The sequence below is a fragment of the Penicillium solitum genome (assembly GCF_028829755.1).
Source record: "Penicillium solitum strain IBT 25940 chromosome Unknown utg000005l_segment0_segment0, whole genome shotgun sequence".
Taxonomy (NCBI): Eukaryota; Fungi; Ascomycota; class Eurotiomycetes; order Eurotiales; family Aspergillaceae; genus Penicillium; species Penicillium solitum.
The window spans coordinates 2,670,330-2,683,776 of record NW_027072125.1 but is presented as its reverse complement, the minus strand read 5'-3'; the positions used below and the strand labels follow the sequence as shown (position 1 = coordinate 2,683,776).

The 13,447-nt window shown below is 46.2% G+C and overlaps 7 protein-coding genes across 7 annotated transcripts; 3 read left to right on the top strand and 4 right to left on the bottom strand.

Moving 5' to 3' along the window:
• Window positions 1-893: 893 nt before the first annotated feature.
• Window positions 894-1,542, bottom strand: N7455_008624 (CFEM domain-containing protein; the record flags this gene model as incomplete). Its single annotated transcript, XM_040962401.2, has 3 exons — window positions 894-1,189; window positions 1,244-1,382; window positions 1,462-1,542. 3 exons carry the CDS (start codon window positions 1,540-1,542, stop codon window positions 894-896), a joined length of 516 nt encoding a protein of 171 aa, XP_040807157.2.
• A 2,013-nt stretch (window positions 1,543-3,555) lies between these two features.
• N7455_008623 (hemerythrin domain-containing protein) lies at window positions 3,556-3,970 on the top strand (the record flags this gene model as incomplete). The annotated part of the gene is made up of 2 exons (XM_065605920.1): window positions 3,556-3,630; window positions 3,692-3,970. 2 exons carry the CDS (start codon window positions 3,556-3,558, stop codon window positions 3,968-3,970), a joined length of 354 nt encoding a protein of 117 aa, XP_065460869.1.
• A 403-nt stretch (window positions 3,971-4,373) lies between these two features.
• On the bottom strand, window positions 4,374-5,298 carry N7455_008622 (uncharacterized protein; the record flags this gene model as incomplete). The annotated part of the gene is made up of 3 exons (XM_065605919.1): window positions 4,374-4,715; window positions 4,775-5,181; window positions 5,256-5,298. 3 exons carry the CDS (start codon window positions 5,296-5,298, stop codon window positions 4,374-4,376), a joined length of 792 nt encoding a protein of 263 aa, XP_065460868.1.
• Window positions 5,299-6,032: 734 nt separating this feature from the next.
• On the bottom strand, window positions 6,033-6,949 carry N7455_008621 (Glucose/ribitol dehydrogenase; the record flags this gene model as incomplete). The annotated part of the gene is made up of 4 exons (XM_065605918.1): window positions 6,033-6,211; window positions 6,272-6,423; window positions 6,480-6,674; window positions 6,729-6,949. The coding sequence occupies 4 exons, from the start codon at window positions 6,947-6,949 to the stop codon at window positions 6,033-6,035; spliced, it is 747 nt and encodes a 248-aa protein (XP_065460867.1).
• A 2,028-nt stretch (window positions 6,950-8,977) lies between these two features.
• N7455_008620 (uncharacterized protein) lies at window positions 8,978-10,159 on the top strand (the record flags this gene model as incomplete). The annotated part of the gene is made up of 1 exon (XM_040960574.2): window positions 8,978-10,159. The coding sequence occupies one exon, from the start codon at window positions 8,978-8,980 to the stop codon at window positions 10,157-10,159; it is 1,182 nt and encodes a 393-aa protein (XP_040808964.2).
• A 705-nt stretch (window positions 10,160-10,864) lies between these two features.
• On the bottom strand, window positions 10,865-12,662 carry N7455_008619 (uncharacterized protein; the record flags this gene model as incomplete). The annotated part of the gene is made up of 3 exons (XM_040960575.2): window positions 10,865-11,724; window positions 11,810-12,438; window positions 12,499-12,662. The coding sequence occupies 3 exons, from the start codon at window positions 12,660-12,662 to the stop codon at window positions 10,865-10,867; spliced, it is 1,653 nt and encodes a 550-aa protein (XP_040808987.2).
• A 446-nt stretch (window positions 12,663-13,108) lies between these two features.
• Window positions 13,109-13,366, top strand: N7455_008618 (uncharacterized protein; the record flags this gene model as incomplete). Its single annotated transcript, XM_065605917.1, has 2 exons — window positions 13,109-13,126; window positions 13,181-13,366. The coding sequence occupies 2 exons, from the start codon at window positions 13,109-13,111 to the stop codon at window positions 13,364-13,366; spliced, it is 204 nt and encodes a 67-aa protein (XP_065460866.1).
• Between the last annotated feature and the right edge of the window lie 81 nt (window positions 13,367-13,447).

Sequence of the window (13,447 nt, the reverse complement as noted above, 5' to 3'; positions counted from 1 at the left end):
TGGCGATGTTGGCGTTGTTGGCGTTGTTGGCGTTGTCTAGCGTACTTTGCCGCATAATTAATTTCTCGAAAGAGTTAGGCAAAAATCTGGTCATATTTTCACATGTTTTGCTAATTCTAAGACATTCATCGGCCGAGGTTCTCAAAGGTCTCAAAGTTCTCAAATCCCCCCTTCCAAGGTTAGCGTATCCCCAGCGTATTCCCCCGTGTATCCGATGCCAAGATTAGCATATGCCAGAAACTCTAATTTATTAGGGTTTGTGGGGTTTTGGATGGGCCAATTGAGTTTTTGAAAACTCAGGGCCAGAACGCCTCTCCGGCCGTTCGATCTTATTTCGACTAGACATCCGTTGGAAGGGCCTCATTTCGTCGCATCTAGCTAGACTAGCCCTCTCGGGGAAATCAGCTGTCATCAGGGACAGAAAAATGGTTTCTCCACACACGACGCTACCTAGGTAAATCTATTGGCTTCGGACGACGGAGTCATTTCCCTTTTCCTTCCTTTTTTTCAATTTTGCCAGTTAGCTGTTGCCGACGTTACATCCAATTTCCCCCGCACTCGGTTATAGGAGGCCGGCATACCGGGATGCTTGTATGATAGTGTATTGATCTCCGTAACAGTCCCACATGTTTGGTATTTTTTATATAGTCACCCGAAACCTGGAGATGGTTCCACTTGAGATTATGAATATATCTAGTGAAAAAATGCGCTTCGAATTCAAACTCCCACCACTCGATGTTTGACACTCTATCGTAGAATAAGAGAGCTATTAAAATGAGTGTAGCGTGAGATGGCTTAGCAGAGGGAATAAAAATAGACGCAGGTACCAGCGCGAAATTAAGTATAGTAGATAGCAGCCAAAAAGCCATTCCGTTGTCTCTCCACGCAACTCTTCAAACAAAGAAGATCATGCTGGCTAACATGATAGCGCTACCAACCATCTGAACAGCTCCGGGCGCAATACTAGAGGCACCGTTGAACTGGGAGGTGCTCTGAGCCAACGCTGCGCTGATCGTGGACGAAGTCTTGAAACCTGTCCCGAAATTACTGACCGTGGTAGAATTGGAGCTCGTCGCTGTAGTTGGAATAACTCCTGCGGAAGTCGTTGTGGGAGCGGATGTATCCATCGCGGGGATAGAGATCGGATGGCCAACACCGGAACACAAGGATTCAACGAGGCTGGATACGGCTATAGGGCCTAGTTTAGACTGAGTCATACGAAATGGAATATGGCTTCTCATACCTTGTCGGTCCGCGACATCACAGGCTTTATTGACGCAGGGCACAATCTCCGCTGCGAGGCCAGGCTTTTGGCAATGGCACGCGAAATCCGTAAGCTCAGAGCAGCTGTCTCCGCTAAGGGTCGAAGTGAAACAGGTAAGCTGGTAGGGAGGGAAGAAACAAGCACAGGTTAGCTAGAAACGAGACATTGAGCAAAGATATCGAGCGGATAGGGCTTACAGAGCATTGGGGGATATTGGACAGTTGAGCTCTAGCGAGGGCACCGGCAGCGAGCACAACAATACCAGTAGTAATGCGCATCTTGACTAAGGTGTAGAGCCGAATAGATGAATAGCCTGGAGTCGGTCTGGCGTGGAGGACAATTAACGCGACTAGAACAACGAAGTCTGAATGTATGCACGAGACTAGTTTTATATGATTTCCAATCCAGGCTCTATCTCAGGCTAGCGGGATATACCGGTTATTAAAACTTCATTCATGTCATATTATTGGTCACATAAGAGTCATCTTGATTTCTCTCCCAAAAGTACTCCGTATAGTCGGCTCGTTTATCTTACTCCGCTGGTATTTCTACTAGTGTAAACCCTGTTCCTTTTGGTCCTGCAATAATCCGAACGAATGAAATGCAACCATCAAACGAGGCGGAGTCGTAAAGCTTACACAAAGATGGCTTAGTGTGGACCTAGGGCTAAGACACCGAGTCATTGCGCTTTTGTAGCTACACCGGACTCAATGACGTTGCGAGCACATGTCTTTAATTAAATCTCGTGGAGCGAGGTTGGGGTACGGAGTATCCAAGGGACATTCACTAGAATTAGTACTTTAACCGATGGGTGCTAGGTATAATGAAAACTCTAGCAAGGTCATACCTAGAAAGAATTACTCCGTACTTGTTTATCAGTCTTTTTAAGCCTCTTTCACCTATTCTAATTATATAAATAAAATGAGAGCAAAACGGCAAAAGTACAGACTGAAATATCTAAACCTGCCGTACTCATTGAGGTATCTTCTTACTTGGACGTCCAAAACTCTAGCACGGTCACTCAAACAGAGTTAACAAAAAACAGTGAAGAGCAAAAACATACAACAGTGAGGATTCGCTGGTGGTCACCCACCCAACTACTAACTCACCGGCGTGTGGCTTAAGTACGGCTGAGCGGACGGGAAGCCCTGTTTTCCACACCCTATGGTCGTATGTGTTATATTGGGATTTGCATAAAATTATAAAGGTGTATCAGATCTATAGTAGTTGACATTAGGCTGAAGTATCGCTGTTTCTAACCTTGGAACCTGCAAAGTTTACGGTCACCAAGGGAATGGTCAGTGCGCTATCTAACCCAAGCTGTGCGATCACTATATTGACCCATATATATATCGCTAGAGTTAGAAGTATACAATAATAGAGTATTTCATGCCCAGGTGAGTGCTAATTGCAAGGTTAGCATATGATTTTGTGATGTACCTGCTGTCATACTAGGTATCTATAAGTCTCTACCCACTGCCCGTTTTACCATCACAAAGTGCCCATTTCAGGCCATTTTTCCTCCATATATTTATATTGTAACTTAGTTTTAAAATATTTTTAAAATAATTATTGGCCAAATCTCACGCAAGAAATGTTTAGATTATAGCTGTAGGTACAACTTCTTGCGTGGAAATGTTAATTTTCAAATTTGGGGAATTGGTTTTAGACAAAAGTTAACTATGTATAGGGCCGCTATATATAATTGAGGCACAAATCGAAAACTAGATTTTGATCAGTTACCATTTAACAGCTATATATTTTGGATTACTTGGAAAGAAAAGTTTTGTTAAAATGATGGTAGATATTTTTAAAAAATGAAGTGGCCGCCCCTTGGCTATTCACATTCAATATTACCTACAAACATGCTAACTCAGCTCGGAATATCTTGTACAAGCGAATAGCGATGATTAATTCCCTTTTTATGAGTGGTAGACCTCTACCAATCTATATTTAATGATCCTTGTATAGCTAGGAAAGCCAAATTAAATGTTCGTCTTGAACCTACTTCCAGGGCTTGAACTTCACTTTCACTTAGAGAAGTCTTACTCTTGATATTTTTTCCAAGGTTTCTTCTTCCACCTGGGCATAATGGCGACAAATAATCCCCCCTTCAGTCCTCGGGAATTTAGAATCTTCAACCGCATGGCAGATAAGATGCAGTCACTAGTACCAATCCTGAAAGAAACAAAAGAAAATATCGCTAATATGACCCTATCCAGCACCAATGGTTCCGAGTCCGATAGAACGTCATATACGAGGTAGCGAAATCATCTCAAAGACCGGTAGGCATGTCTATCAAGGGCTATCTCAATTTATGTTTGGAATTTTGCGAAAACCTCGAAGCGCATCACCAGATTGAAGAGGTAATTATAACTTCATAACTTTGATTTTCTTACTTTATCAGTCCACTAACTCTTTCTGCAGATTCGCGTCTTCCCTGTTCTCGCAACGCGCATGCCTGCCTTTGCCAATCATGACAAACTGATCGCGCAGCATAAGGTTATCCACAAAGGTCTCGCAAAACTTGAATCTTATGCTCAGAACTGTTTACAAGGCAGGACCGACCTGCGTTGGAACGAGCTCAAGGGGATATTAGACGTATTCGGGACTACTATATGGGAGCATCTGGATGACGAAGTGCGGCAGTTGGGTGCAGAGGAGACACACTGGTCAGCGCATGAGATGACTCGAATGCCAATTTGACATAGCAAGATAAATAATTATAGATTGATCGGGATATACTTTAGATCTTGGAGAACATGTGCAGGATCCTTTTTATCTTACAAAGCTCGATACGAAGCAAATCCAAATGGAAAAAATTAAAAATATAAAAATATATTACATACTATGTAGTCGTAGTCATTAGGTAGTATTTCCAAGACGGGGAATGGTTCAAACCGAAACCTTACCTAGGAACTACTAACCATGAAAGTTGACGTGCTTCAAGGCTGTATGTTAGTTTTTTACCCCTGACTCTTAAGAGACACGTCACACTAATATTATGCGTTGCAGTACCATACATGCGGGCATCTTCTGACTAAGGTATCTACTACCACGCGCTCCCATAGCCTGGTCTCAAACGCTCCATATACTCGGACCGTCGTATTTAAGCCATTTGAGCACCACCAGAGACATGGAATGTCTGACCCGTGAGCCACTGAGCCTCGGGGCCCGCCAACAAAGCTACCACTCCAGAAATATCATCCGGGAAGCCTGGTCGGCCCAACGGCGACCATTTGGAAAGGTTGGCGTCAATCTCTTCTTCGGTCATTGACTCACCGCCAGGAATGTATTTGGCTGCTGCTTCTGTATACATGTCGGTCTTGACACCTCCCGGGGCGATGGCGTTAACGGTAATATTGCGAGGCCCGAAGTCATAAGCAAGACATTTGACCATGCCTTGAATTGCAGCCTTAGAGGCAGCATAGATTGCATGTTCGGGGACGCCCTGTGGAAAGTTATCATTAACACCGTGGGTTCTCTTTTCATTCGGCGTCTCATGCTCACCTTTTGTGCGGAGATAGAGGACATCAAAATCAGCCGACCATCATTAGCCATGTGTTTGTGAGCCTGCTGGGCAACGAAGAATTGCGCTTTGACATTGACCGAAAAGACGTGATCGATCTGTTGTCCAGTCACATCTGGAACCGCGCCGAAGTGCTCAATCCCTGAGTTGCTTAAAACGATGTCAAGGCGTCCAAGCTCCTCGATGGTTTTTGTGAAAAGCGCTTTGATGTCTTCCTCTCGAGATACATCTGCTTTCACTGTAATCGCTTTAACACCCAGAGATCGGACCTGATTTGCGACGCTCTCGGCCGCCTGAGCAGAGCTGAAATAGTTGATAACGACATCAGCACCATGATGAGCAAGTCGTAAAGCGGTAGCGGCTCCAATTCCTCGGCTTGATCCGGTGACTATATTTCCATAGAATGGTCAACACTCCATCTCTCTTCCAAGGTAACTTTCTTATGGGAAAATTGAAACGTACCGAGAGCGACTTTGCCAGTCAGATTCTGGGACATACGCTCCATGATGTGTTTAATATTGCGAAGTTTGGGATTGGGAGAGAATTCTCACTGCATTCTCAAGCTCTTATGGGTAAATATCATGCACCTGGTGTGATGTCATATCATGATCCCGGTGGCTCGGACCATTCATGAAAGTCGAATTGCATGTTGGCCGACCGCTTTTTCGGCCTCGGGGTTGAGAGGTGAGGCCGAAGGTTTGTAAGATCGGAATCCCTTCCGTGTTTGCTAATCCCGAGCTTTATTGAGCGCCAATAATATTTACTTTACTTATGACGATTATTGTTGAATATCCTCATGGGGTAAATCACCTCCCGTATTTTGAGCCGGATGCCGAGACTCTCGGGATGCAATGTCCTGGGGGCCCGCTAGCTGATCCAAGTATGGGACCGCACTTACTGATGTTTTGAACCAACCAAATCTTGGAATAATAAGAGATCTCCGTCTCGGAGCCCACGGGGTAATCAGGGCCGACTTGGAGAGAAAATTCCCAGTGGTGCTATTTATATTACTCAGTGGCAGTCAACGGCAGCGACGCTACCTACGAGTAGGTACCTAGGTTTTTCTTGCGTACGACCCACGGTAGAATCAAATTGAACTAAGGTACACTCTGAATTTCCTAGGAAGTTCCTTGTGGAAGAAGTCACTTGCGAGGTGTCGCGGATATCTAGACATGTGGGGTGTGGCTTCTGCCTAAGACATCCATCTTGTACAGAAATCTATACACATTTCGTTATTCATTAGTTCCAACTGTTTGAATACTCCTCAAATATCTTGCGACGATTGTCAACAATGCCCATAAAAAGTTTAGGGTCTCCGAGAGTACCCCCAACGATCTGGTCATTTCCACTCTCCAATCCTTTCCACGTTTCTTCTACGTATTGCTTCAATGGCATACCAACGGGTCCATTTAGCTCTGCTGCGAGGGGATATACAGTTAGGAGGGTATATAGCACCGGACTCGAATATAGGTACTTACTTTGCACAAGAGGGGGAGACACTTCGATCACTTTAATGGTGCTTCTTTTCAACTGCTCTCGCAGACAAAGGATGAAAGCGTTCAGTGCAGCCTTGGACGCGGAATATGCGGGAATGGAGCTGAGAGGAGTGATGGATAGAAGGGAAGTGGTACTGCACGAACAATTAGCGTGATCCAGTGAAGTCACCCGATTCATAGATATTCGCACAATATGAGGCTTGACTTTTTGGGCATCATGAATGGGAGGAACGCCTGAGTCAAAGCAACATGGCTCATGAAATTGACGTTGATCTCGTCTTGGAATTTTTTCACGTCAAAGTCTTCAGGATTTGTAAGATCGTAAAATTGCTGAGTCCCGGCATTGAGGAAGACACAGTCGATATCTGGATACTGCTCCATCGCGCTGTTACGACGATTGTTTAGAAACTCAATCGCAAGGGTTGCTGAATGGACTTACTCGGCGGCAAATTGAGGAGCCTTGCCAATGTCACCCACATTGAAAACCAATCTGTGAGCCCTGTTCTGAGTGTGCTTATGGACGAATTCATCCAGACGCTCCTTTCGCCGTCCGACTGCTGTTACTTTGATCCCAGCTTCGATCAGACGGTCTGCCATTCCTCTACCAATTCCGGAGCTGGATCCGACGAGCAAAACATGCTTGTAAGGGAATCCCGCCATTCTAGCTCTTTTTGCTGTTGATGAATCACACAGAACAATATTTTTTGAAAGCGGCTGTAAAAGATTTTGCATTAATTGTCCTGAAATCACAAAATCTTGAAAGCCGGGAGTGCAAGTACGAGTATGTACAAGAAGGGGAAATGGATCATCAGCGGATTTGCACCGATAACGCGCAAATACCCCTTTCGACGGAAACCCCTTGACGTCATGACAACATTGAAACATATGGTATCATTACTAAACGAGTATGGTATTTTCAAAGGTCTCGTTAAGTGCCCAAAGCGCATATGCCGACAATATAAGGAATCTACATGTCGGGAAGACAAGAGGATATACTGTGTTGACTTGCATATTTCGAGCTACATACTATCGTTGCTAGTGATCTAGTCGCTGGACATGAGATACAAGCATTCTGGCGAAATTATACGGCCCCGCCACATACGACGGGGCAGCGGGGATCCGATTAAGAGGGTGGGACATTTTGATGAGTTAACTATTCGAGTATACCTAGTGGGGCATTTTTATTTACATAAATTTACCTTCAATGTTGGATGCTCGGGCTTCGGTATTTTCAGGAAGAGCGACGATTACCAAGCTCCTTGATATTTCCAGTCCAAGCCCGAATTCCGAACTACCCAGTAGCTAATATTGCCAAATACAGGCTTGATTAAGCCTGTATTTCGGAGATAAGAGCAGCTACATTCGCGATTCGCTAGTGTACGAGTCAGCTTTATCCCGAAGTGTCTAGCAGAGTAGCGGAGTGTAATAGGCTGCATATTCGGAAAGGTTTTCACGGGTTACCTGAGTATCTCAGATAGCAATTGAATGCCCCAGATGTCATTTTGGATAAGATCAATGAGTCAATTTACCGTGAAGGCATGGTTGATAGTACAGTACCACCCTAACACGAAAATTCAGCCGCTGTGATAGCTGTACATTGAGGTGATGACTTCTGGGAGCTTGTTCTCAGCTCCGCTGACGAATTTTACTTTGTATTATCAGATTTGGTTTGCCCTGAGCCCTAGTATATCCCGGCAACTCCAAGCAACGTTGATATTTACCTCCAAAGATCCCGGTCCAAGAGAACCTTATCTGACTTCAGGCATCTTGATATCATTTGATGCTTGCGGTAAAGCAACGCTGAATGAATAAATGACACCAGGAATAATGATGATTCTATGTGACCTGGGTCGTGAATTGGGTTGAATTAAGGAGAGCCTATTGTCAAGAAGATAATGCTATCAAATACCAACATACATGAAGTCAGATTCCAAACCAAATTTCGTGCGATGTTGGGGAATACCAATAAAATTGGCCATATAATGGAACTCGTCCGATCATTCCACCTAATGTTCCTAATGTTGAAGCTACTTTCTAAGGCTTCAATGTAATTTGGCCTTCTCTTTGTTTTCGAAGTGCGTGCATGCAAGGACACGGACAAACCTGCGTCGGTACATTGGATGTGTCACGTGAAGTGTTGTTTCGGACTCGGGAGTTTGTGTCGGGTGATTTCCAGAGAGTAACGTGGATCCTGGTCGTTCCAAACGCACCGCGAACCCCCTTTGACGGGCTCGGCGTTTAATTTCTGCCGGAGCGGTGTAGAGCCGAGCTAAAGAAACCTTATCACACCCCTTATTCCTTATCTCATATACCAATTCGAGGTAGAACTCATACCATCCACCCTTTTGTCACTGAGCCGATCTTATACACCCTAGGACAACCAGATAGACAATAGAGATGGGCGGCCCCCATAGTAAAGGATGTTTGCAGTGTATAAGGCGCAAGATCAAGGTTAGTGCTGATATGTTGCAGTACCCTGTCATCTAACCTCTACCCCGTGTTTCCCCGCAAGAGATAACTTTAAAAAAAGAAGACAAGTAACATAAACTAAAGCATAAATAGTGCGACCAAACTCGTCCAGAATGTCTGCGGTGTATCAACTGGGGTTCGAAATGTCCAGGTTATAATCGTGTTCACAAATTCAGGGACCAGACGCGACATATCACCCGAAAGCACGGTCAACCAACAATGGACGAAGCCTTTGCTCCAAATTTGACCCATGAGGCGATTAATATCCAAACGCAGGAATCATTTGAAGTATGGCTGGACTACCATTTTCCAAATTACCTCGCTTCCTTCAACTCCCGCGTGGAGATGAATTGGATGAACTTTATACGAAGCAGGTGGTCCACGTTTCCGCAGGCACTGATCTGGGCAGTCCGCGCCTTAACTTCTTTACGCATGGGGGCGGCACGAGGCAATAAGGAAATCATAGCTTGCGCTCGTCATATGTATGGTCGAGGTATAAAGCACCTAGCCGCTCTCCTACATACACGAGCCGCACTAGCAGATGAAACACTTGCAGCTGCGATTTTGCTAGGAGGATATGAGGTCCTAGATGGTAGTAGCGATCGCTCGTGGATCGTTCATTCGCATGGCATCCGCCACCTGTTCTGCGCCCGTGGCCCTTCAGCACATACACATGGAATAGGTCGCACGCTTCTCCTTTCTTGGCGGCCTTACCTAGTTGCGGATGCCTTTATTCATGCGCAGCCCTGTTTCCTAGGTGGTTTCGAGTGGGCGTGCGCATCAACAACACCAGAGATTTCCAGGGCAAAAGACCAGTGGCAGAAAACTAGTATCCTAGGTCAGACGATGGACTATGCATTTAATGAAGTCGCCAAATGCCCTGGCTACTATGCAATGACAAAATACTTTACGACGTCGAACACAAATGTCGATCCATCCATGCTAAACGCCCTGGTTGGTTGCATTATCAAATCAAGAGAAAGTCTTGTTCAGCTTCACGGCATGCTCATGGAAACAAACCCCCCAGCTTCCTTCGTCGGAGTGATTCCACCGATGTACGCAACAACCCTGGAACAGGGAACTCGGCATGGAATAAACTCTGCCGTCGCACTGCTCGATCAATTAATGACGTTGCTTAAGTCTTGCCTAAATAGGGGGACCAAACCTATTCTGGTGCCAGACTTTGACGATAAGTCCCAGGAAGACCAATGGCGTCTTTTTACGGGATTTCAGGCTCTCAACACCAATAAAAACCAATCACCTCTTTATCGAGATTCAGAGGAGCCGAGTTTGGCTATCTATGCTATCGGGGATCAGCTGGATAAATTTTCGTTGACAATGGGGATGGGCAGTTTGTCACCAGATGCATGCGGTTGCCCACAATTCTCAGCGCGTATCTGACGGGACATCATTCCATCCTTTTATCCTGCCGTCTCTTTGGACTTAATCTGGTCTCGATCGACCTCACTTCATAAGTACAACATAAGTACCACATGGATAGCCAAGTCAATGGAGCAAATAGCGAAGGAATTGCCCCCAAAGCACTTCGTGTTATACGGTAGAAACCTTCAGACACGACATTGAGCCCCACATAATGCTTCCGGGAAGCAAACACAGCCGATCAGCATGCGACACTTTTCATTCCCATATGGATGTTGACTCCTAACTTGTTTGATTAGAGTGCGATCCACAGCACTGAAGCACCGTATGTCCCTGGTAAAGCCACTCGGTACTCTCAAGCTACAACACTGAACTGGTGAGTACAGGTGTAGGTGATGTATCGGTCACAATGTATTGATATTTATGGAGAATTCTAATTTGTAGAGATATAACGGGAACCCTCAAGACAGATAGGGTGATTCATATACTCTGTGTCTAATAAACAAAGAAGTGATCTACAGAAGTCAACGATAGATGCTGACGATGATCTAGGTACTGCTATGAAGCTCTTCAAGCAGCTTCGTGTAGATAAAGGGACAAAGCAACAAAGGCTTGAAAGTCCCAAATTGGGTGAAGAGAAGTCTGTAACCTGCATCTGTATGCATCACGTTAGAACTCTGATCTCTATATTTTTCCCGTACCCATCACAGGAGTAGCATTGATCGTTCATTCAACCCGCCCATGTTCATCAAGGGCAGCTGCCGTGGACTCCTTCATGGGTGCAATTACAGGACTGCCGCTCTCCTTGTCTGTTTGAACAGACGTCAATTGCTTGGCAGTCTCGAAGCTGTAGTGTGGACCTCGGTACTCGGTCCTCCCGCGGACGAACCCGAACCACCACAATGCAGTCAATGTCATCAAGCCGACAGTGATGACGCTCGTATAATTCATATTTCCAACGGTGGCAGGCATTACGAATGGGAAGCAGAAAAATATCACGGTGACTATGATATACACCAACGAAACGATGTTCACCATCATTCCCAGGGTTTTGCCCATATAGAAGGGCCCGGGGACTATGTTCCGACGGCCAGTCAACACATGGGGGAGGATAGCGCCCAAGTAAGATAGAGTGCTCAGCACGATAAAGGACGAGATGAGGGCCTGGAAGGCTGTTGTGCTGCCGACATAAATACAGCCGATACAGGTGACTAGTGCACTCATAGCGACGGTGGCACGGACGGGGGTGTCTAATGTAGGGTGAACCTGCGCAAAATAGTTCGAGAAAGGCGTTGCGTTGTCCCGAGCTAAACTCCACCACATCCGTCCGCCAGTCACGAACGTGCCGATCAGGGTGGGGAAGGTAGCTAGGAAGAGCACAGCGATGAGTCCGATGGCACCGGTAGTGGATCCCGTAGCCTGTCGGTAGATTTCAGCAGTAGGAAAGTAGCCCACGTTGGTGTTGAAGACCATGTCGATGTCCTGGATCGAATAGAAAAGGGCGATCAGATAAACGAAGGAGGTAGTGAAGGCCGTCAACATTTGTATCATGATACCCTGGGGGACTTTGACCTGTGGCTTAGGAACTAAAATAACATTGGTAGTTAGAATCTGTTTATCCTCATTGGAAAGCTGGGACGAGATCTGTGGCACTCGACACACTCAACATACCCTCTTCAGATAAGTGACTGATACAATCAGGAACCCCCACGGCGAAGGCGGCGTTGAGGAGCCCCGTGATAAAACACAACCCATCGGACCAGCCGCCAGTCATATTATAGTATTGCGTCCATACCTGCGAAGAGCTCGCGTGTTTCTTAGGCATCGCCGCGAGGACCACCACGGTTGCAAAGAGCCCGGTCATTGATAGGACCAGCGCGATTCGATTAATCAAAGGGATAAATCGGTTCCCTAGGCATACTATTGCACAGCATGTCCAATTAACAATTTGGAACACAATAAACACCTGCCAGGAGTGCCAGGTGACGTCAGAATGCCGAAGCAAATACATGGCCACCGCTTCATTGCCTAGCATGGAACTCATGGATGAGGCCGAGAGGAGCCAGGCGCACGCATTCAGATAACCCGTGAAGAATCCGGCGGCGCGGCCATACTTCCCACTCAGTACTGTAGACCAGTAATACACTCCGCCTGCGGAGGGCATAGAAGATGCCAATTCGGCCAGCGAGGCCGAGATCGCCGTATAGAAGACGCTCACGAGTATCAGGCCATAGAGAAGAGCCATCGGGCCTCCATTCATAAGTGCAGTCACAATTGTGCCACCAGTTGCGGCCCATGAACTAGTACATTCTCAAAAGTTAGTCGAGGGCACGGACGGGAAAAAAGTTCAAATCACTGACTTGGCGATCACAATCCCCAAGCTTGTCACACTCCAAAGCCCGAAATTTCGCACCAGTTCCTGTTTATGACCCAGAGCAGCTTCCAGGCGCACCGTGTCTATCTCCGTGCTGTTCCTCGCCCTAGTCTCGCCGACCTGGGTAGTTTGCTTCTCGGCGACCACCATACTGTGTCATCTGTCAAATGATATGAATTGATGTCAACAAGGAGCGCAACAAGGACCTGTCAAGAAAGTGAGGTAGGAATCGAGAAAGAGGCAAGAAAAACAGCAAGACATGAAGCCCCGCTAGTGTTCCAGAAATTTAATGCAAAAGCTTCCCCATTCGTCCAAGACGGGTGGATACATACAAGACGATGATCGTGAGGTGCAATAATAATGCAATCCCGGACCTTTGAACTCTTCGCCCCCATTCGAGCTGGGGCATGGTCTCAACTCAAGTTGAAATTGACCTCAACTCAGTCGAAATTAACGAGCCACAGGGGCCCAATCTAAAACCAGTGAGAACCCCACTGTGGTGACGGACCCAGTTATTAGCATTCCATGACGACGGTCGGGCTAAGGGTTTGGTTGGGGTTTGTGATAATACTGGACCGATAGCCTCGATCTCCAAAATGAAACGTGCGAAGAAAGTAAGTAAGTAAGCACTTTGACATGTGCTAAAATTCTTCGAATGAATAAACTAGTCTGCAGGAACAGAAGTCCAAGGAAATGGCCCCCATTTAGCGTCGAAAATGCCAAGAGACAAGGGTTGGGATCAACGATGGGCTCGGCCCTCCTCGTATGGGGCTCCGGCCGTCCCGATCTCGGGAGGTCCGGCTCACGGCCCGCTCAGTCAATCTATACCGGCAGACCATGGCGAGAGGGTATAGGGATAGTAGTACGGAGTTTATTGGAGATCAATAGAGAAATAATGGTCATGTCGATTTAATGGGAGCAAGGTGGACAGGGGA